At 41.7% G+C, this 24906-nt stretch overlaps 1 protein-coding gene across 7 annotated transcripts in view; it reads left to right on the forward strand.

The window, feature by feature from the left end:
* Window positions 1-24906, forward strand: part of USP6NL (USP6 N-terminal like) — a 171080-nt gene that overhangs the window by 115911 nt on the left and 30263 nt on the right. For all 7 annotated transcript variants that reach the window (XM_020801066.3, XM_078376457.1, XM_078376456.1 and 4 more), the window contains 5 exons: window positions 1703-1783; window positions 14470-14577; window positions 18961-19070; window positions 20066-20114; window positions 23636-23756. In XM_020801066.3, coding sequence (XP_020656725.3) covers window positions 1703-1783; window positions 14470-14577; window positions 18961-19070; window positions 20066-20114; window positions 23636-23756 — 469 coding nt within the window. The remainder of the gene's footprint in view (window positions 1-1702; window positions 1784-14469; window positions 14578-18960; window positions 19071-20065; window positions 20115-23635; window positions 23757-24906) is intronic.

Consider the following 24906-nt stretch of genomic DNA (forward strand, 5'->3'; position numbering starts at 1 on the left):
AGAAGTCTAGTGGGGGTACCAAAAAATGACTTTGGGAGGTCCTATGTGGGCAATGCCGGGCAAATTTCAATAGTCCAGGAGGCACATCTGCTTTTGTAACTCCCTACCTAGCCAGAATTCTTTTCCTAGAAAAATTGGGATTGTTTTTCTGCACTGGAGAAATCTCCTTGAGCATACAAAGCATTTGGCTACCCTAGATGGCTAAGTCAGAACCAGCTCCCCTCATGATTCTGGCCGACCCAAAAGTTTGACCTTCCCTAGAGAAAGTTGAGAAGGGAAGAAGAATAACCTTCTGTGCATCTTGAGGCAGACTCATTCAGCTTTCCCTTATCCTGCCCAGTCTTTTTCTTCTGGGGAAGGTTGGCTGAGTCAGGGAGTGCCCGCTTTGGTTTCTGCTGGTTAAAGACAGTACAAACCATTGTTCTCTCTCCCTCCTGTGGGAAACTTTTTTTGGCTGGAACAAGCTGTGGTAAGCAATGCAGCCTAAATGCAGTAGCACACATGTAGGCATCTGAGCCAAGCCCTCTCGTTCCAGCCCGATCTTTTCCAAGATAAACATCAGGCAGAGTCTGCACAATAAGAAAGGCCAGTTGGGGTTCCCTTGGGTTCATGTGTGGCCGGGACATGTCTACAGAAATACTGAGGAACAACTTGCCTTTCTCCCAACTTTGAAACTGGAGATAGGATCTCATTATGCACCCACCTGTGTCTTTATGCAATGGCATGTGCTGCATTTCCACTTTCAGGGTTGGGAGGATGGATGGATGGATGGCTAGCCATCATTCTCTCCAGCGAGGAGCCCCACGTTTGCTGTGGTGAGCAGATTTATTGATGCTTGGTCATGTGTCATCAGAGTTTATATCATTCCTCAAAATGCCTTCAAAATTATATTACATGCGATGCAAAATACATTGGTAATTTTTGAAGTCTTAAAAGTGGTCGGATTCCAAAAGATCTCCTGTATGGAGAAGTAGTGCAGGGAAAGCACCCCAGAGGGAGACCCCAGCTGCGATACAAGGATATCTGCAAGTGGGATCTGAAGGCCTTAGGAATGGACCTCAACAGATGGGAAATCCTGACATCTGAGCGCTCAGCCTGGAGGCAGGCGGTGCATCACGGCCTCTCCCAATTTGAAGAGACCCTTGTCCAGCAGGCTGAGGCAAAGAGGCAGTCCCGAAACCAGCAAAACCAGGGAGCTGGACAGGGGACAGACTGTATTTGTCTTCAGTGTGGGAGGGATGGTCACTCTCGAATTGGCCTTCTCAGCCACACTAGACGCTGTTCCAAGACCTCCATACAGAGCACGTTACCAGAGTCTCTCAAGACTGAAGGATTCCTACTAAAAGTGGGCATATTTTAGCTGTCCTGTATAAAGTAAGATGGGAATATAAAGCAAATACATTGTAATCTTGTTTAAAAGGTATCATTTCAAATCTGATTTGGCTTAAATTTATATACAGGCTCTATCAACTAAGTAGTATGTTTAACTACTTTTTCTCTCAAGCCAGCTGAACTGGCCAGATTCAACTGGTGAAATAACATTGTCTTAAAACAGAAATGTCATTTCAAAGTTTGCATTTGAGTTGAAATACTTACCAATGTGGTAAACACCTTGTTGAGCTTGTATATGTTTTCGGAGCTAAAAAAGTTCTTTGGTGCATGTGCAGTAGAGAGAATAATAGTCTTGTAATTCTGTTTTCAGCAAAAGCAGCTGGAAATTGAAAGAACTACAAAATGGCTGAAGATGTTGAAGAGCTGGGAAAAGTATAAGAACACGGAAAAGGTAGAGTCCAGTTTACATAGGCACTCTTAATTATTTAATTTAATTGAATTTAATTTAACTTATCAAATTGGCTGTTGTAATGTTGAGCCCGTACTTTTTTTCTTGTTTCATAGCATTTGCAAAATAACAACTGGACAAAAAAGATGGCTTGCTGAGAATTCTATAAAACCTATTCAGTAATACGCTGAAATGCAAGTTACACCAGTAAGCAGAGTCGTAAAATGGAATAGGAACACTTTCACAGCAAAATGCAAAAAACGATTTCATTGCGAATTGAAATAACTCCTAAATCAGATTCACATTAGGTAACAATTATTGAATGACAAAGCCGAAAGAACACTGTGCTCTATTTTAAATAGTCAACATTTTCAGTTTCCCAAGCAGATACTGCAAGCTACTTCTTTCCAACCGTGTTAGATTCTAGTTGGACTTTAAAGCAGCTAGATCGAATGTAGATTGGTGTATTGGATTCTTTTTACAAGGCTCGATCATTTCAGCCATGTCTGAGTAGAATGTCTAAAAGGTAATAGGATGACCATAAGCATTTTACATATTGCAAAGCGTGCAGATCCTGTTAAAGAAGCTAAGGAGATGAAAAGCTGTGCATTTAGTAGGGCCAGTTTATCTGGTTGAACAGAATAGCTAAGATTTGAGGGAGTCAGAAGTGGAGGAGCATGGAAATGAGATATCAGACAAGGAGAAGATAGGCTAGAAAAATCACATGATGGCTAGAATCAGAATCATAGAATAACAGAGTTGGAAGGGGCCATTGAGTCCAACCTCCTGGCCCAAGGAAGGAATCCTCATCAAAGCAGATCTGACTGAAGGTTGTCCAATTTTCCCTTGAAGGCCTCCAGCATTGGAGCGCTCACCACCTCCTAAGGTAATTGGTTCCACTGTTGTACCACTAACAGTTAAGAGGTTTTTCCTGACATTCAGCCTAAATCTGGCTCGAGACCATTATCATGTATCCTGTACTCTGGGATGATCAAAAAAAGATCCTCCTCTGCATGACTACCTTTCAGCTATTTGAAAAAGTGCGATCCTCTCTCTCCCCCAGTCTTCTTTTCTCAAGGCTAAACATGGCCAGTTCTTTTGGGCTATCCTCTTGGTTTCCATCCCTTTCTCCTCGTGGAGCTAGCTTTGGTTCTGCTGTTTTTGGTGAAAGTCTACTGGAAATGGAGACTTGGCATAGTGGGAGGTATACCCAAGTTCTGACTTGGTCATGTTTCCTTTTGCAAAGTGGAGGTAATCCTATAACTAAGCTTTGTTTAATAGCTTTCCTTTTTTTTTACTGGGTAGGAAGCATAAAGAAGAGAGCATAAGCTGTCTCCATACTTAATTGTCTCCATCTATGGGAGCATGGGGGCATCTGTAGCTTGAACGATTTCCTTCATCTCTCCTTTGAACTCCCCGTAGGATATTCCATGGAGTACTGAAGCATAGGTTCCCCAAGCACGATGACCAAATTTAGGCATGATCCATTTAACGTCACATTTCAAAATGGACTCTTTGATTGCTAAATCAGCCATTGTATTTGGCGGCGAGTGAATGATAGTTTGTGTAAGAAGAGTTGGGTGTTGGGTGGAAAATCCCTTTTTTGCCAATTTGTGATGTGACCCTTTTTATCTGCAGCTCCTTATTAAATAAAATCTTCGACTGTTTTGTTCTCCCTGCCAGCCTTCTCTACCTTTAATCTCCTCCCCCCCCCCAAAAAAAAGAGGTGGAAGAAAAAGATGTATACAATGAGCTTTCACAACCCTATACATCTTGTGTGGTTTTTTGGGGGGGGCATTTTTCAAAAGTAAGGATATAGTTGGGGTGGCTTTAGCGAGTCTCAGCTTAAACTCCCTATCTGTAAAAGTAATCTATTGTAAACTATTGGTTTAACTTCACAGGACGTCGGAGAGGACAAGCACAATTGAGATTTGAAAGTATTTGCACTTTCTGAGTGCTAAACAAGTACAGTGGTGCCCCGCATAGCGACGATAATCCGTTCCAAAAAAATTGTCGCTATCTGGATTTGTCGCTATGCGGGGAAAAAATCCCATAGGAATGCATTAAAACACGTTTAATGCGTTCCTATGGGGGAGAAACTCACCACTATGCGGAAATCCTCCATGCGGCCACCATTTTCACTGCCCGGTAAGCGAGGAATCCGGGCAGAAACACAGCGGGTGGCCATTTTCTTTACCCGGTGGCCATTTTGGAACTGCAGATCAGTTGTTTAAAAAAACATCGCAATGCGGAAATTGGTAAGCGAAACGCTTACCGATCATCGCAATGCTATATTTTGCCATGAAAAACATTGCAATGCGATCGCATTAGTGATCGCAAAAACAACGTCACTATGCGGATTCGTTGTTAAACAGTGCGCTTGTTAAGCGAGGCACCACTGTAAATGATAGAAATAGCTGTGCTAGACCAAGATGCTCTAACTCTCCCTTTTCAGTGTTTTCTTCCATGAGGTATCGCCATTTCTGCTTCTCCGTAAGCCACTTGACAGCTCTTTTGACCTGCATCTTAATCAATTCTGCAGTGCACTGATTAAGGACCGATCAAGCTATCCATCATTATAGGAGGGTTGTTTGTCCTGGTGTGGTCGCAGCATTTAGGAGGCATTGAATAGAAATGTCATTCACGATATTCATATTCAAATAGCTTCATCTCTGTGCTTCTGCCTTTTGCTCTCCCCCTCTCTTTTGGTGGTTGAAAAGTGATCTGAATTGAGAGGTGGAAGACAGAGGAGAACTGACAAGCAGGGTTCGTTGGATATACTTCAGAATTTATTGGGAGAATTGATGTCAGCTTTTCTATCTGTTGTTTCCAAAGGATGCATGAAGCTTCTCTGAGATTCTAATGACTTTGGAGCGCAGGTTCCTTTTGCCGTATTTGACCCCAGGTTTTGGCAGAGGGCAGCTCTAGATGGTGTAGAAGCCCCCAGGAGACTGTGGTAGTCATGGGTTCCAACAGCTACTTGCAGAGTGATACACTTATTCATTTCTCCTTTGTACGTGCTATCCTATGGCTGCATTGTCAGTATGGGTGTATAGCAAGAATAAAAGCAAGCTAAGCATGCATAAAATCAAACGTGGGCAATAAAACATAAAAGCAGTGTAAAAACCGATTAGCCCAGGTTCCTCTGAATCTGATATTTATCATTCCCAACACTTGATATAACATCCCAGCCATCCTAAAACATCCTGTTTTATTTCACTCTTCTTGGTCAAGCAGTTCCCATGCATTGTAGACTTTCGTTCAATCAGATGCTGCCACATTCTTTCTGCTAGTGGGGAATGACTCTCATGTGTAGAGGGAATGCTTAAGAGCAGCCTTCCTTCATCCAGTTGTGGACTATGTGCCTGCTTTTTTTCCTAGCCGTCGTGCTAGAAATGATGGGAGTGGTAGTCCAGCACATCTGGAAGAATCCAAGTTGGTGAAAGGTTGGCTTACAAAATTCTTTGAAACTGGAATTAATAGTCCTGTCTGAACAACTTGTGCTCTTAATTCCAATATGTTGGTTATCTATTGCATTTTATACTTACATTCATCCCATCCCACCTTTCTTTACTTAAACGCTGAGCATTTGGAATTATAGTTGTTACAGTGGTGCCTCGCTTAACGGGCACTCCGTTTAGCGAGGAAGATTTTGTGATAGCAAAAGCGATCGCATTGTGATGTTTTAAATGGGTTTTTTTGCCGCTTTGCGATGATCAGTTCCCTGTTTCGCTTACCGATTATCGCAAAGCGGTGTTTTTTTAACAGCTGATCGGCGGTTCAAAATGGCTGCCGGGTAAAAAAAATGGCCGCCCGCTGTGTTTAGGGACGGATTCCTCACTTAAGAGGCAGCGAAAATGGCCGCCGTATGGAGGATCTTCGCTTTAAGGTGAGTTTTTTGCCTATAGGAATGCATTAAACAGGTTTTAATGTGTTTCTATGGGCTTTTTAAAATTGCATAGCGACGAAATTGCTTACCAGCGATTTTTGCTGCAGGGATTAACGTCGCTATGCGAGGCACCACCTCGCTATGCGAGGCATCACCCACATTCTTCTGAATTGCCTGGGCTCCATATTGAGGCATGCTCTTAGGGTATTGATTTCATAAATTGCATATCAGTAAATTCAGGTTTCCCTCAGAGTTTAGCAGAGAACTATGGTTCATCCCACATCTATGAAGCACACAACTTGTGAGACCCATGTTTGTAAAAATGTTTGCAATGCTCATAACTTACCAGGTGTAAGCCGCTCCGAGTAGATGTTGTCTAGTGGGGGCGGGGTAAAAATCAAATAAATAAATAAATAAATAAATAAATAAATAAATAAATAAATAAATAAATACTTTGGCACATTGCTAAATAATATTTTGGAGGAAGTAATTATTTTATTTTTGAAAAAAAAATGCAATACTTTTTAGAGAGCAAGAAGGCTAACTGTTCTTTTAGTTGCTTTGTTCCTTTACTGTGCCCCACAAACTCTCCCCCCTCCCAATGTGTCTTCTCTTTTTTGTTAGTAAGCCTGGTGAAGGAGTCTGTCTCTTCCCTTCATTGATATGAACTGTTTTGGAAGATGGCAGTTGTCTAAAAATTAGAATAAAAATAAGAGTATTTTTAAATAAATGTTTTTTTAAAAAAACACTTCCAACTAGAGATGGGCACTTACTCCAGTTCAGTGTACTTCGGTGGATTGGGCCCAAAGGTGTTGTACTGGTGCCCCAGATTACGTGCCCTACCTCCTCTTGTGGGTGCCCCATCAGCAGCATTGCCTTGGACCTCCTATTCTCGCCTCCCCCTCTATGTGGGTGCCCGCAGGAGGAGGCAGGGTGCAGAATCTGGGGCACCTGCACAACTCCTGTGGGCCTGATCCGGGGAACTGTGAAGAACCACAGTGAGTGCCCAATCTCTGTTTCTAACACATAACTGGTTTAGGAGACTGAATGACGAATCAAAGTACCTTGTTTCACTTTTACTTCTGCCACAAACTCTTGTGTGTGGTCATTGCGGATCATTCATTCCAACACCCCCTCCTTCTTCAGCCAGTTGCAACATACAGGGCAATACTATTTTACCTTCCAAAATTGTAAAAATTAACACTAGGTACAGTAATACATATGAACAGCTTTGGACACTTCAAAGCATTGTGCAAATGCTAAGTATTGTAATCGTAATACTGTCTTCCGGCTACTTGAATTGTTTTCCTACATAGTTGTGGTTAGATTGCTTCTCATGCTTCTAAAAAGTTTTTTAAAAAAACCAAACATGAAAAACTCATACCTTGTATTATTTTCATGCACACCCAGTGCCATGGAAGAAGATTTTTGTCTTTTCAGTGATCGTCTACCTTGGCAGTTTATGAGATTTTCCTTGTCTCTGAAATATAAGACACACAGTCGAAATCCTTAATCCAGTTGAGTGTTTTTATCTTTAGCTGCGATGTTGTAACATCTTCCTGTAATGAAGAACCTCCTTTTAAGGGAAGGTGACTGAGTATATCTAAGCCTTCATAACCTGCAGGAAAGTCTGAATATATGACAACCTGATGTCAGACTACAACTTCCCTTATCCCTGGCCTACAAGGCAAATTACTGCGCTTCCTGGGGGCTATGGCAATTGTAGTCCAAGGCATGGGTTGGTGGGGGACACAAGGTTGAGGAATGCTTGCCTATAAAGTTCTTTAGCAAGGCTCCTTTTCAATACCTACCAGTAGTCTAATATGTTACTCCAGTATATTCAGTTTTTTTTCAGCTACTATTAACAGCACACATTTCACTTGCTTACTGTGTATTTTACTGTACTCATACCCCAATCTTTGTTTCTAAAGAGTTTTGACAGAGCTTTACAGCCAGGCTTTTCGCACATGATTTTCTCTTTGTACATGTATTTTTATGCACCATCACGTCATTTCTGGTTAGGACCGTCCTATGAGTGACCTCTGAAAGAGGTTGTCATTAACATCCCTCCTCAGGTCTTGCAAATTTAATTAGTGGCTTTCTTCATTGAGTCAATTAGAGATGGACCCAAACTGTTGGTTTGGTGGTTTGTGCTGGTTCATTTATTAGCCAAACAGGTGTTTGATGCTTCAGAGCCCCATATCCTCCAGGAGGCGGCCACTTGGAGACAAAGCTTGGAGGAGGCAACGCAGGGAAGCCAGGGTGTTGCCTCTGAACGGGCGCCTGCCAGAGGAGACATGGCTTTGAAGAACCAAACACATGGTCGACCAATAAATGAAGTGGCATGAACTGTAGAATCTTGCTCATTGCTAGAGTCAATCCATCTAAAGTTAGGTCTTCCACTTTACCAACAACCTTCAGCTTTTCCTAGCATTATTGTCTTCTTTTCCAGTGAGTTTTGTAATTCTCATGACATGCCCAAAATGCAGTAGGCTTAGTTCAGTCATTTTTGCTTCTAGGGAGAATACAGCTTTAATTTGATTCAGCGTCTACTTTTTTCTTTCTTTCTTGGGGTCCAGAACATCCTTACTCCAACACTACATTTTGATTAAATTGAGTTTTCAGGTAATCTCAAAGGCTTTCATGGCTGGGATCCAATAGTTGTTGTAGGTTTTTCAGGATATCTGGCCATGTTCTTGAGGTTTTTCTTCCTAATGTTTCACCAGTCTCTGTGGCCCATATCAACAGGAGTCAGAACTCTGTCTGTGCTCATCCCAATGGATGACACCTTTGCAATTTGGAACCACGGTGAAGAAAAACTGGAAGAATTTCTAAACCATCTCAATAGGATCCACCCAAATATGCAATTCGCCATGGAAAAAGAAATATAGGGCCAACTCCATTTCTTACATGTCATGGTCATACGCAAACCTGACCTCCTATTGGGACACAAGGTCTACTGAAAACCCACTAATACAGACCAGTTCCTACACAAAAACTCCAACCACCACCTATGACAAAAAAGAGGCATAATCAAAACACTGGTAGATTAAAACAACCAGAAAAATCAACAGTATCTGAACATGCCTTAAAACAAGCTGGACATGAAATTCTATTTCAAAAGACAGAAATACTGGACAACACCAGCAATCATTATGTTACACTGCACAGGGAAGCCATTGAAATCCACAAACACCAGCAGAACTTCAACAAAAAAGAAAGTCTAAAACTCAACAAAGCCTGGTTCCCAGCACTGAAAAACACAGCCTGCAAAAGGTCAACGAACTCTACCCAGACACAAGAACCAGTGATCACTGCACACAAAAGACCAGCTAACGACACCAATCAATCACAGTGACAGATAATCTCTCCCCACTTATCACAACAATACACTCACAACAAAAAACACACTGATCACCATAATCTCCCAATCTCCTGAGAAGGACAAAAAGTTGATCCCACAGCTATAAATACTCAGCTATCCCACAAAACTGCACCAGGCCACAGAGTGAGTTCTGACTCCTGTCCTCTGAAGATGCTGGCCACAGACACTAGTGAAACGTTAGGAAGAACAACCTCAAGAATGTGGCCAGACAGCCCCCAAATCCTACAACAACCATGCGTTTTCAGGGTTGTAAAGAAGTACACAGTGTGTAAAGCTTTTTAAAAATTATAGAGGAAATGATAGTATCAAATGTGTCTTCTTCCCTGGCCACTTTTTTTTAATCTACTTTTTCTTTGGTTCACCTTACAGTTTTTGGCTCCATACTGCTTCACTCTGATGAGTAAACTGTTGTTTGCAGGGAATGGAACCCACTCATTTAGTGATCTGTAATCAAAGTAGGTTTAAGAGACTTTCATCTGGTGTATTCCCATAAGGCCTAAAATCCCACTCCCTCGAGGGTAATCCAGCTGCTGTTACAGCTGTTTGCTTAATGTCTTGCCACGCCGTCCATCTGTCCCAGTCAGTTTGAATCCTATCAGACGAGAGGCTGTTTGTCTACGCTTGAGTCTTCTTAACCCCATGGGCACATAACCCAAAACATATTCCATTATCATGCTCACCACCCACACAAGACCATGTAGGGTAAGGATGGGCAAAGAGTGTCATGGGATAGAAAAGTTTCCCCCTCCCAGGCTTTTTCTTCTTCTCTCTGACATTTCCCCACAGCAGAAAAAGCTCTGCAGAATTCCATCAATGCTTAGTTTTGCTTATGATATCTGAACCCGTTGTTGGAAATTGGCCTCTCTCCCTCTGAAGCAGCCTCCCTCAGCTCTGAGATGGCCTTCCCGTTTTTCAAATGGGAGAACAGAAGCACCAAGACAGAAAGCTGTGCTGTGGCCCAAGGGTGATTTCAGATGCTCAGCTGGGCCACAGGGCAGAGGATGGGGACATTTATCCTCCGCCCAAAAAATATTTGCAGCAAACTGTACAGTATGTGATGTAGACACTCTATAATGACTCTTGGATGCATGGAAGAAGGTATATGTGCGGGGGCTCAATGACAAATCCCTCACCCTTCAGGAAGAAAAATTACCCTGTTCTCTTCTGTGCATAGAAGGATCCATGTCAAATACTCACTACTGACATTATAAAAAAAAGATTTATATCTCGCCTTTCCTCCAGCAATCTCAGCATTGTTTACTGTATGTGCCTCTCCTCCCTCCCCACTTTATTCTAACAACAACCCTGGGAGGTAGGCTGGCTAAGAGTCTGGTGAGTTTCATGACAGTTGGGATTTGAGAGTGCTTGTCTGGCACTCTGACCAGCATATATCCCGCTGGCTTTCGCATTAAGGGTAAAGCCTTGAAAAGTTAACTTTTTGGACTACAACCCTGAGAATCTTCCAGCCACTCTGCCACTAGTTAAGATTTTAGTGGTGAGATCACTGTATCGTAGAAGTGTGAGATCCTTTGACCCAGCTAAGCAACGGAAGTGGACAGCTGTGCCTGTTCCTTGAGATGTCCAATCTGGCCACAGTGACGCATGGCTTAGTGGCGTCTTACTTGGATTACTACAACGTGAGCTACATGGGCTGCCTTTGAAGAGTATTTGGAAATATCATCTGATTCAGAATGCTGGAGCCAGACTGCTGGCTGATGCTGGTTATAGGGAACTTTATTACAACAGCTTCACTGGCTGCCCGTCTGTTTCCAGGCCAGTGCTGGTTATTACCTATAAACTGGGCTTGGAGGATACAGGCTATTTGAAGGATTATTTCATCCCATATGACTTCAGTTTCTAAGATATTCAGGGGAGGCCCTTCTCTCAGCCCCCCCCCCAATCTTCCTAAGCTCTGGAAGAACACGAGAGAAGGCCTACTCAGTGGTGGCTCCCAAGCTTTGGAATGTGCTGCTCCTGAGATGCTAGGTGGGAACCCTCCCTCTTTTCCTTCCTCTGTAAGTTTATTAACTTACAGATTTTTAAATGTTTTAAAAATTGTTCTTAATCTTGGTTTTTAATTGTGGTTACAGTGGCGCCTTGCTTGACAACATTAATTTGTTCCAGCGAAATCGCTGTAGAGCAAAAACGTCGTAAAGCGAAATAAAAAAGCCCATTGAAATGCATTGAAAACCATTCAGTGCGTTCCAGTGGGCTGAAAACTCACCGTCCAGCGAAGATCCTCCATAGGGGCAGCCATTTTCCATGCCTGTGCATGCCGTCCCTAAGCACAGCGGGGGGGGGGCATTTTCTTCAGCCGGCGGCCATTTTGAAACCTGACAATCAGTTGTTTTTGATTGTCGTAAAGTGAAAATCGGTTCCCGAAGCAGGGAACCAATCATCGCAAAGCGGAAAAACCCCATTCAAACCATCGTTTTGCAATCGCAAAAGCAATCGCAAAAACAGTCGTGAAGCGGATTCGTCGTTAAACGCAGTAATCGTAAAGTGGGGCACGGCTGTATTTTTAATATAATTATATTGTGTTTTCAAATTGTTTTGTTTAATCATTTCAGTTGTTGTGAGCCACTATGGGTCTTCTGTAGGGAGATAGGCGGCATATAGACAAACAGATTAACTCAATAGATTCTCAAACCTGCTAACTGCCATCTCCCTGATATGAGAGGTGTAAAAATATTCTAGCCACTGTGTTTTAAGTAAGTGTGAACAGGTGACAGTCACATCATAAGAAGGGTGCCTGTCAGTATCAAACACTTATTATCTATAGTCATTTTTTACTTTTAAGTATCTTAATTTGTTTTTCTTTCTCTTGAGCTGGAATGTGAGAGCCTTGTTTTGAAGGGTTTAACGCTCACCGCAAGGTTAAAAGCGGCCGTCACGGTTATATAATGGAATTGAACTCCAGAATGAGCTTGCGAAATCTGCCACTAATATTTGCCGTGCAGTATCTAATATAGCAGCTAAAGGTTTATAACTGTGAAATTTTTAATGAATTAATTTGATTGGTAAATTATAATCTATAGGCAGGAGATGAAAGGCCCAAGAGTGTATTGATTTATTTAGCCACTTCTTTCAGAGAGTAATTTGTTTGGCAAGGAGATCTCAAATGAATTCACCGCCCTGCTCACAATGAAACCCTAGTTGCGTGTTCTTCAAAACCAGGCTACATGTTAGGCAGGGGCGTTCCCCTGCTAAATGGCTTTGTTTTTTAAATAGCTGTTGGATGCTGTTGGTTTTGAGCTGAAGAAGGGTAGAAGAAGCCTTTTTAACTCCTTCCTTTCTGTGCATGCTACATGCATTCCCAAACAGTGAATCATTTTTAGGCATTACTTTCAAGCTGGGGTCATTTTTAACTTGTGCCCCATTGCAATACCAAGAAAAACTGAGCAGACTTTACATAGCATAGAATAAGTGACAATCAATCAAAATCAAGTTTGAGGAGCAAGAAAATATTTCTGTGTGCTGAATGGTAGAGTTGGCCTGTCGTGCAACCTATATATACATCAAGTGACCAACTTTTATAGAGATGCATAAAAGGTTACTCTCTCGCTCAAGCTTCCTACGTACCTGCCACCATTAGGCGTCAGGACAGAAATGAAGAAGGAAGGGAAGCTTAGCATTCCTTCTTAAAGAATTTTCTCCCTTTGCTTGCAATGCACGAAGTCTCCCACCAGTTCCATGGCAGGTGTAAAGTTTTCCTGGATTGGGAGGGTGTGGACGGGTGTTACCCTGGGAGGGGTTTTGAATCTTTGAATTACAATCCTCCCACAATTCACCCATGCAGTGACTCCAGTCTTCTACCTGTAGATGCTTCTGCAGCTGCCTTAGAAACCATATGAGTTTAGTTCAGAGGTTTTGTTTCCCCCACTGGCCACAGTGAAAAGTAAGATGTCAAATAAGAATGAAAGTACAGTGGTGCCTCGCATTGCAATGTTAATTCGTTCCAGCAAAATCGCTGTAGAACGAAAATATTGTAAAGTGAAATTTAAAAGCCCATAGAAATGCATTAAAACCCGAGTAATGTGTTCCTATGGGTTGAAACTCACTGTCCAGCGAAGATCCTCCATAGTGCGGCTATTTTCGTTGCCCGTGCAGCGAGGAATCCGTCCCAGAAAACAGTGGGCAGCCATTTTTTTTACCCGGCGGCCATTTTGAAACCGTTGATCAGCTGTAGGAAAATCGTCGTTTTGTGAGAATCGGTTCCCAAAGCAGGGAACCGAACATCGCAAAGCGAAATTCCCCCATAGGAAACATTGTTTTGTGATTGCTTTTGTGATCACAAAACTTCATTGTTATGCGATTTCGTCATAAAACGTAGCGCTCGTCTTGCGAGGCACCACTGTAAAGTAATGATGAAACCGAATGATAAAATTTCAGTTGCCACACTCCTGACGCAACCCTAAGGATGCCATGATCTAATACATAAAGCAGATTGAATTCAATCAAGGCCGTGCACGTTTGGAGTGTGTTGCTGATTTCGTTCAGGAGACCCAATTTTTGCTCGTTGATGACAGTTGCGTAGTGTCTAGAATAGTAAGTTATGAACAGTGGCAGTGTCTCTTCTTTCTGTCTCCTGCTGCATGAAAGGATTCTCAAAGGAGGCTTGAGCCATCTGGTCCAGCCCCTGCCACCCATCCCGTCCAGTCTGTTCGCACAAAAACCAAGGGGAGCATGCCAGCAGGACAGCAGTGCAACTGCACCTTAAGTTCTTGTATTTCTCAACAACTCACAAGACAGGGGCATGCTGATTCTGGTAGTGAAGATGGCATATAACAAACCTGAATAACAACCTTGAATGGCCCTAACCCATTTGGATTTAGTTAATTCTCATTTGAAGCCACCGGTGTTGGCAGCTATCACAACATCTTGCTATAGACTTGTGCCATTCCCTGGCAAATTCTGAATGCATTAAAAAAAACCACTGTGTATGTTTGTGTAAAACCTGGTTTCTTGTGCTGAACCTCAAAGTGTCACCCAAAAAAGCCTGTTGGAAAGCATCATTACCTTGCCAAATACCCCAGAAAGGAGTAACACCATGAAACCCATTGACAGTTCTAGTTGAAGAACTGTCTTCCATCTGCACTGGCATGGCTTTCTGTTCCTTTCGGACATAAGAAGCTCATTGTGTTTCCTCAAAATACACTCTCCCTTATTTCTCACATTTTCATTCCTTCTCTCCCCACCCCATTGCATTTTTAAGTGCACGACACACCTAATAAGTAACTTCACCAAGCAGTATGTAATGCTTCTGTGTCTAGATGAGTACCACCTTTGCTTTCATTTCAGGTTGTGGGGCTGCCAGTATACAGCAGCAAAGCCATCATCAGGCCGTACCTTTTCTGGTTCTTGCATTTGTGATTTTTTTCTCTCTCTCTTTTTCTGTCTTTTTTTAAAACACAGTTTCATAGGAGAATCTATAAAGGAATTCCATTACAACTAAGAGGTGAAGTTTGGTCTTTGCTGCTTGATGTCCCCAAAATGAAAGAAGAAATGAAAGACTATTATAACGTGAGTTTGAAAGTCAATCACATGTCTTCCAGTAACTTTAATTCACTTTCTTTTCTTTTAAAATTACCTGTAAAAACACCATTGCAGCAGACTGGATGCCTTGATTTCTTCCAGAAGGGGGAAAAAAATCAAGTCTATATAGAGATGCCTTCATGAAAATATCCCCTTCCTTATTTCCTTCAGTCACATCAGTCCTCTACTTTCTACCAGTGTCATTTCCCAGTTCACATACCCTTCAGTAAGAATTATTCCACATACACAAATGCTCCAGCCCATAACTTATTTTGGTAACTTAGGAAGTTGTCTTATGTGGGCGTTACATTTGTGATTGTTTGACTTACTCTGTTTTAAATTTCACCTTCATTTGTACAAATGCAGGAACAGGTGATGCCTTTAATCAACCGTTAAGAAAATTAAAAACAAAAACAAAAAACAAAACACCAAACAGAAAGCTTTCGATGGTAAACCATCTTCTTCAAGGCTGTGCATCCAGTTCTTGTGGGTAGTTCCAAACATGTGTGCTGTTATTAATGTCCCAAATTCACATGGCTGATGATGTGGAGGCTAGGTTTGCTTCTTAGAGGGAGACAGTGTGCAAGTTGGTTTCAAGCTCTTCCTCAGCTAGCAGCTTGGAAGTTATGACCCATCTCTTAAATGACAGTCAGGCAATCTGGGTCCCCCCCACTCCCCCGTTTTTCCCTGCCTTTTTGAAACACAAAGAATTTCTTTTTGGCTAAGGGAGGAGAGAAGACCCAGGAGCATGGCCTGCCTCTAACAGAGTTGGGATTAGGAATTTAATGAAACCACCAGGGACAGTCCATTTAAGCCAAATTGGTAGGTGCTTTCTTTAGCATGCAGTCGGGACGTGGTTGTGCTGCGGATTAAACTGCAGAAGCCTCTGGGCTGCAAGGTCAGAAGACCAGCCATTGTAAAATTGAATCCATGCGTTGAAGGGAGCTCCCATCGCTCGTCCCAGCTCCTGCCAACCTAGCAGTTTGAAAGCCTGTAAAATGTGACTAGATAAATAGGTACCACCTTGGTGGGAAGGTCGTAGCGTTCCATGTCTAGTTGCGCTGGCCATGTGACCGTGAAAACTGTCTTTGGACAAATGCTGGCTCTATGGCTTGGAGACAGGGATGAGCACCGCGCCCTAGAGCTGGACACAACTGGACTAAATGCTTGTTTGGTGTCCAGAGTCCATGATGTCCAAAAACTCACATTGGTCTTCAGTTGATGCCCCAATCAGCCATTCTGCGGTATCTTACAGTTCATATTGTGTTTTTATATGTTACAGTTGTGATTGTAATCCAGAGAATGCCTATTACTAGGCCTGGTACAAATACTGAAAATAATACTGTCCTGACCATGCTTCTGTCTGGTTCAATGTGGTCTCTATTTGACTGGCAGCATCTCTCCCCAGGATTGCGGGCAGAGAAGGACTTTTCTCTTGCATTGCTTGCTCTGTATTCCTTTTAACTAGGGAGTGCCTGGGCTGAACCCGGGAGTAGCTGCAGGAGCTCTGCCACCAAACTCCAGTCCTTGCCTTTATTAGGGTCCTGAGAGCACCCCAAATGAGAACCATGGCCAACTATTGGCAATCCCGCCAGTAGTTGGCGACTCCCACCATCATGGAATTTCAGATTGTTGGACTTTCCCAGGCTTTGTGGTTCATTCTTTCTGAAAGCAAAACGCAAACTGAGGAGCAGAGAGACTCCTGGTTGTTCCATTCCACCTTAGCCAGCCCGCTCTTGATGAAAGCAGGCATAGTACAAGAAGTCACTGCATAATTCCCACGGTTTTGGCACCAGTTTGTATCCTGGATTAGAGGAGATGAGTCACCTTTCAGGTTATGCAAGAAATGTAAATATATGAATTTTCAGCAAATAAACAATCCACGTGGAGAATCGTGACTACCAGGCAGTCTTTATTGATTAGCGCACTCTTGAGCATGAAAAGTACAGTTTCCCATGTTGTCTTAATCACTATTAAAGGAAAACAAGTTTCAGTAGTTAAGAAGCTTCTTTCCCAATAAGACAGATGTTCAGTCCTGCCAATAGGGGCTTATGTATAGTTATTGTTCAGCTGATATACCACTTTTGCAATCAATACATGATCCGGTCATGGATATGACTACATCTTTGTTGACAAGCTTTTTAACACTCCTCCTTTGCTCATTGTGAGAACAAATAACAATTTCTCCTGGTTTGGTTTACTTACCTAAATTGTCTCCTCCCACATCCCAAGTGGTGATTGTCATCTTGAGGAGGCAAAAAAACAAACAAACCCATAAATATAGTAGTTACCTGAGTGTTTCTTTACCATCAGGGCTAATATTTTTTCTTTTGTGGGTGGGGAGGTAATCTTTGCTTTATCCAGCTAGAATGGAGTAGGTTTAAGGATTAAATCCCTCTCCCTCATTCCATGCTACAACTCCAATCACCATAAAACCTCCAATGGCGTCTTTAAAATTTAAACATGCTTATACTTGCACATACAGTACAGTACTTCAATATTCATTTACTTGCAGCAGCTCTCCCAGTTTCTAATCTGGAGTATTTCCATGGTCCTCTCTGGAGGTAACTGAGGAGTGAACTTGAGATCCATGCTCCTATTAAGCATGTGCTGTTTGTGGCCCCTTTCCTAAACTGTGTTACAGTTCTCTGTGTCCCATACGGTCAGTCCTGTGTCTCCAATCTGAACCAAACCTTTGGATCCATCAGTAAATATGGTACAGTGGTGCCTCGCAAGACGATTTTAATTCATTCCACGAAAATCGTCGTCTTGTGAAAAAATTGTCTTGCAAGGTTCCCTTTTTTTTCAGTGTACAAAAAAAAAAGTCTTGCAAAGCATCGGTCTAAAAAAAGAAATCTTGTGAAAGCACAGTCATAGAAAAAAAGTCTTGTGAGGCACCATAGTGATCACAAAAACCAAATCATCTTGCAGGTTTTTCATCCTGCGAGGCAATTGTCTAGCGAGGCACCACTGTATACTGGTGCAAACCCCAAATTAATATAATACTTCTAATATCTTTTCAGCAAGCTTACATTAGCTTTCCAGTTACACTCTTACAGCTTTACAAATAAAATGAATAAGAAATTAGATGGTACAATGGCTTTAAGACTTCCAACTGGACATTTTTAAAAATGTCATCCCTTGATTTTTTTTTCCTAACAACATTATTAAAAACATGCCTGCCATGACAGCTCAACAGATAGCAAGAACGTTTTCCCCAAGTGCAGGTTTTATCCAGGCTGAACTGGAACAGTCCACGGGTGCAACGGACTTGAAATAAAACATCAATAATCCATCTGACAGCGAGGTTCCTTTTTAAAAAAGAGAGGAGAAAAAGCCCTACCAATACTGTGAACCAAAACCATAAGCTGGCCAAGAAAAATAAGAAATGAAATGGATGAAAGACAAATGGATGTCTCCAAAGGTTATGGATGCCATCTAGTGATGTGTATTGGAAAAAAAAGAAAATAATGTAAAAAGAAACCGCCAGGGTATTCAAAAACCCAGGTGTCTTCATTCTCAAGTGAGGCCGGGCGATATTTTTTAATCTTAAAATTATTGAGAAAGCTGAGCTGGTGCTGCCAGCAAAATACTTTATAGATTTCTTGATGTACGGTGCGATTGTATGTGAAATCTAATAAGAAGCATTAGTAAACCTGAAATATGGTTTGAGGAAAATTGCCCGTCTGTGTGCAGAATGTTTCCACTGAAAGAGAAATGGCTTGCATTTGTATGCAGAAGTTCTCTTGACTGCCTGCGTGGACTAGAACGTATGCATTATTTGGCCACCCACTGTGCTCAACACCGTGCCTGTTAATTCAGGCTGGCAGCTGATAGTCACTTCTTAAGAAATAAGTTGGAATGATCATTGGGACAGTGGACTTACAGTAGGCATGGGCAACGCTTGATCTCTTGGTTACATGCACTCTTCCAAAGTCATTTTTTCAGTTTACCCTAAAAAAAGTGTGCTGCTTATATACCGCCCCATAGTGTTTCAAGCACTCTCTGGGCAGTTTACAAGTTAATTATGCAGGCTACACATTGCCCTCCCCCCAGCGAATTGGGTACTCATTTTACTGTTCTCGGAAGGAGAGAAGGCTGAGCCAACCCTGAGCCGGCTACCTGGGATTGAACCCCGGGTCGTGCAGTATAACAGTTTAACCACGGCTCCAATATACCCAATTTTTAAAAGGTTTTCCTGCGGGAAAGGGCACAAACAGGACATGAGGAGCATATGTAGTTAAAAACAACAACAACAACCCAGGAACTTCTTTTAAACTCTTGGCCATAGTCACCAAGTTTTGTGATTCTGGTATTGAACAGGGAAGTTATGGTGAATATATTTATTTGCACATTCTTTTGACTTCTTAGACTTTAAAAATCAAAGCAAGAGGGACCTCCCCAGACATCAGACAGATTGATCTTGATGTGAATCGGACATACCGTAATCATATCATGTTCAGAGACCGATACGGAGTTAAGTAAGTAAAGTTGTTCATCTACCTTTTTAATTTTTTTAAATTCTAGCATGTCAGAACTTCTTCAAAAGACTTAAACCTCTACAAAGATACAACTGAGGTCTGTGTTCTTGAACCCCTGTCTTCTGTCCAAATATTGAACTGAACATCTTATTGAAAAGCACCCCCCCTCTCTCACACACAGATACATTCCGCGCATATACGTCACACTGTCCCATTGCAATACAGTGGTGCCTCGCTTAACGGGCGCCCCGTTTAACAACAAATCCGCATAGCAACGAATTTTTACGATCGCTTTTGCTATCACATTGCGATGGTTTAGATAGGAAAAAATCGCTTTGCGATGATCGGTACCCTGTTTCGCATACCGATCATCACATAGCAATGATTTTCCAACAGCTGATCCGTGGTTCCAAAACGGCTGCCAGGTAAAAAAATGACCGCCTGTTGTGTTTTCGCCCGGATTCCTCGATTAACGGGCAGCGAAAATGGCCGCCGTATGGAGGATTTTTGCTTAAAGGTGAGTTTTAAGCCCATAGGAACACATTGAAGGGGTTTCAATGCATTCCTATGGGCTTTTTAAAACCGCATAGCGACGAAATCACTTTGCAGCGATTTTTGCTGCACGGATTTTCGTCGCTATGTGGGGCACCACTGTATTTCTGTTTCAGGAAACTACATCTTCAGCCAAATGAAAGCATGTACTTTTTGCTTTTTTATTTTCATGGCGGGGGGGAGTAATAAGAGCATATTCCTGGGAGTCACTTTTTAAAAAGTGCAGGAACGCCCCCTTATTGAATATTTTTCTTTTTCCTGTAGCACAAGCGTGGGAAACCTGGGGCCCCTCTTGATTGTCTTGGACAATAGCTTTCACCACTCAGGCTGATACAAGTTGGAATCCACTTGCCGGCCACAAGTTTCACACAAACCACTTCATTGGTGTGTTCAACAACCACTTAAAATTTTTATTTAGGTTGCTTTCTCTCTTTTCTCTCTAGGCAACAATCTTTATTCCATGTTTTGGCTGCATATTCTGTATATAACACGGTAAGTCAATGCGTGTATAAATGCATGTCATCATTTATATATGGTCTACTAGAGACTATTGAAATGTTATTGTCACTATCATGGAAGTAGGATGATGAAGGGCAAAATGGAAGTGTGGGCCTTAAACAGCTGTAATGTTCTGCTGGAGTTTGGTTAATGCTTTCCCTTTCCTGTCTGGCCAATGGAAAAGAAAGTTTCTGATTCTTGATTGGATGCCACCAAACAACCTTTGCAAATGTTCCTTTGAAACCATGAATAAATTTCATGGCTCACAAACACCACCAGAAATATTTCATCCCTGGATGAGTCTTGGATGATTGTCATAAATCAGAATCAACTTGACAGTATGTAGTGGGGGAGACTTATGGTGTTGATGGAGATGCTCATAGTATACATTTTCATTCACTGGAGTAACCATTTCATCTGCTTTAATAACCATGCAATCCTATCCATTTGTACTAATTTATTTATTTATTTATTTATTTAGTTAGTTAGTTAGTTATTTAGTTATTTAGTTATTTAGTTATTTAGTTATTTATTTATTTATTTATTTATTTATTGGACTTATATACCGCCCCACAGCGCTACAAGCACTCTCCGGGTGGTTTACAATTTTTAAATTATACAGGCTACACATTGCCCCCCCCCCCCAGCAAGCTGGGTACTCATTTTACCGACCTCGGAAGGATGGAAGGCTGAGTCAACCTTGAGCCGGCTACCTGGGATTTGAACCCAGGTCGTGAGCACAGTTTTAGCTGCAGTACAGCATTTTAACCACTGCGCCACGAGGCTCAGTGAGTTCAATGGGACTTAGTTCTATTGAACTATGGGAGTATGTTGTTGTTGTTGTTTAGTCGTTAAGTTGTGACCCCATGGACCAGAGCATGCCAGGTCCTCCTGTCTTCCACTACCTCCCGGAGTTGGGTCAATGTCATGTTGGTAGCTTCGATGACACTGTCCAACCACCTCATCCTCTGTCGTCCCCTTCTCCTCTTGCCTTCACACTTTCCCAACATCAGGGTCTTTTCCAGGGAGTCTTCTCTGGGAGTATGTGGGTATAGAATTACAGTCTAAGCATGTCAAGTCTTGAAGGTGCTACTTTGCCCCAGTGGTTTCCCATATGGCAAATGTTTAATCTCACAAATAGCATGGCATATCAATTTAAACTAGTAACTATATATGTGACTTAATGTTACACGGAATTCTTTCTCAGTCTGGATATTCAAGCTTTCCCTGAGTGACTGCCTCAATGTGTTTTTAAATGGATTGTTGTACTTTGCTGCTTTGACTGTGTTTTGGTGTTGCTTATGTTTTTTAGTACAGTATTGTATTCATTGATCCTTTTAGTATTGTGTAGTTATTGTTACTAACTTAAAAACTGTATTTTAATTGTTATAAACCACCTTGGATCCTTTTTAAGGATAAAGGCAGGGTAAAAATACTTTAAATAAATGAATAAATAATAATAATGAATTAATAATAAATGTTTCTTGTGGCCATATGTCCTATCAAAATCAATCAGTACAAAAGAGAGAAAATCAAAGAAAGAAGGATAACGAGGAGCATATACAGTATTCATACATTTGCAAGTTTTGCATCCAGTCTATGAATTATAGCCAAGAAGACGTTAGAAATTTGAGCTATGTGAGAGTTCTGGTCTGACAGGCAGCACAAGACCAGCCACTTACCTGAGCAGCCGTGAAATTTATGCAACAAGGAGTGGATCAGGTCTCTTCTAATTTGTTCATAAACAGTACAGTGTAAAAAGGGCATGTGACAAAATTCTGGTCAACCCAAATCCTCATGGGCAGTGACTTTTTTTGTTGTGGGTTTCCCTAAAATCTTTCTTGGAGTAAAGGTGAGGGTAGAACATGGAACTCCTTCTTTCTCAGTCTGGATGCTCAAGGAGGGTGGGGGAGGATGAAAGGAAAAGGAAAAAATCAATGACAGAAAGATTCTGTCTTGAAAAACCAATTTTCTGTCTGGAGGGGTTATTTTTATATGAAACTTTTTTTTCCCCACTTGAGCCTCCGTCAGCATTCTGCCATTGAACAACTTAGCTGTTGGAGATAAATAGGCCAAAGTATCCTAAGGATCAGTTACAAGGTGAAGTAAAATCATAGATGTCAGACTGGGAGAAGTTAGACAAAAAATTGAAAACTGAGGGTGCGACCACACAGTTTGTCCTGGGCTGACATCATCATCCTCAAGTCCAGCCCCTCTCAAGGATGCACAGTGGGGAATCGAACTCCCAACCTTTGACTCCACTAAACCACAGAGCTTTCCAGCATGAACTTCTCTATACTACACCTGACATGTAATTTGTAGCTGCTGGTTTTCACAAAAATGTTTTAATTCTCCTGGAAAGGTGTGTTTCACGTGTCTGTATATCACATCGTGCCACTTCTCCTTCGCCTATCTCTGCCATCATCCCCACCCCGTTATTCAACCCGTCACCGGCATTCAAATCCTTCCTCCTCTTCATCTTCCTCCTATGCTTAGCAAGTGAAATAGCACTGAACTCACAAGACATGATAAGCACTTGCCTTAGTGCTATACTATTATTTTTCCTAGGAGGGGAAAAAAATAAAATATAATTTCAATTGCTTTAAATTTGTAAAATAATTTTTAAATGCTTAAAGTTTAAATAATGATGTACAAATGCTTAACCTCGAGGACAGCATGGAATAAAAATTTAAACTGGTGACTGTACATTACACTGGATTCTTTCTCATGACAGGTATCCAAGTGGGTGGTTGTATGAATGAGAAAGAATAAATGCCATTTAATATATATTTTAAAATTAAATATAATTTATAAAGTGTGTTGCACTTGTAGCCCTTACTGCTGCAAACAGAAGGCAGGTAGAAGGACTAGGGTTCATTTTCACACAATACTCTGCTCTGTGTATCATTAATAATGTCTGCTGGATGCACTCAACAAAGGCTCTTAAGGGACTGATGTTGTTGATCACATAATAAAAAAGCACAGCAGAGCAACGCAAGTGTGAAATTCAGCCTGATGACTGAATGAAATCCCTGTATACTGGTGCCGGAAGATTAGATCTACCCATGATTAGTGCTAAAGTTGTGCAGACGACAGAAAAAACAATAACAACAACAACAACAACAACGAGGTGGATCAATTATGTAAATGAAGCAGCAGGCTTGCATTTGCAAGAGCTGGGGGGGGCTGTTGAAGACAGAAGATTTTGGAGGTGGCTCATTCATAAACTGGCCATACGCTGGAGGCCATGTGATGACACATTACAGCAGGCGTCCAGGGCACAGAATTCTTGTGATACCTGAAGTTTTCCATCCACATTTCTTCTCTTGCCTACCTGACAGCCGAATCTGTTCCTCAAGGTCTCTCCACTCATTTCAACATAACAGCTTCTTGTTATGCCACCAAAAACCCAACAACAAATAAACAAACAAACAAAAAACAGTTTACACATTTGTGGACGGGTGAGTGTATGCTGCTTCAAACGCCTAATCAAAATCTTCTTCTTCTTTTTTTAGGAAGTTGGATATTGTCAGGGAATGAGTCACATCACAGCTTTACTCCTCATGTATATGAATGAAGAAGATGCTTTCTGGGCTCTGGTGAAACTGCTGTCGGGCCCCAAACATGCTATGCACGGTGAGCCCCTTCAGATGCTTGTGCAAGGGCACCCGGTCAGTTGGAGATGGCTTTGGAAGCTTCAGACTGGATTTATAAAAACCTCAGATGGGTGGACATCCTAGTGAATGTGATTTAACGGATTTTAAAAGTTTTAAAATATTTTTTTTAGAATAGACTTTCTAATTCTGCAATAGGATAGTGAGGGGCTATTAAAGTAGTACTTAAGGTTCTTCACAGTGGAGTAGACATTGTCTGGGGGCCAGGGTAAAATATAATAAACAAACAAACAAACAAACAAACAAACAAACAAATAAATAAATAAATAAATAAATAAATAAATATAATGTGCAAAGAACTTTACCCGGCAAGGTTAAAGAATAAGGGAACTGTCCGCAGAATTTTCAAGGAGTTACTCTAAACCCAGCCATTGTATTAATTAACCCTAATTTGAATTGATTCTTAATTCTGAAAACCAGGACTAAAAATACATTCCCCGTGTATGTAGTTTTCAGTTAAAAGCAGAATTGGATAACATCAGTGTATTCTAACCTATTTCCAGACGTTTCAGGCCATTTCTACATGGCATGCTTTTATTTATGCTTAGTAGGTATGGCTTTAAATACCTCAACATCAGGGCAAATCTCAATGGCTTAGCTTTCACCAATCTGTCATTGAGTGAAAGTATGGGATTGCCAAAAAAGCCAGCTGCCATACTTTTTTGCATCGAGGCTAATAGATCACAGAGGCACAGAAGCATTGGTGCAATGAACCCGTCGTGGCATCAGTGTTTCTAGGTAATACCAAATGATGATTGAGAACATGGAGCAACAATGTGTAGCCATTGAGGTGTACACCTTTGGCAACCATTTATGTGTTCTGAAATTCGGACATTGCCTATGCTGCCAAATTTCAGCAGCATGGCATTTTACCAAGATCCAGATCTATAGATCGTGTGTCCTGAGCACACTCCCATACTGCAGTGAGTCCTGGACCCTTTGTGCACGACAGGAGAGGAAGCTGAACACGTTCCATATGCGTTGCCTCCGACACATTTTTGCTATCACCTGGCAAGACAAAGTTCCAAATAGAATAGTCCTAGAACGAGCTGGAATTTTTAGCATGTATACATTACTGAAACAGCAACATCTACGTTGGCTCGGGAATGTTG

The sequence above is a fragment of the Pogona vitticeps genome, chromosome 5, assembly GCF_051106095.1.
Source record: "Pogona vitticeps strain Pit_001003342236 chromosome 5, PviZW2.1, whole genome shotgun sequence".
Classification (NCBI taxonomy): Eukaryota; Metazoa; Chordata; class Lepidosauria; order Squamata; family Agamidae; genus Pogona; species Pogona vitticeps.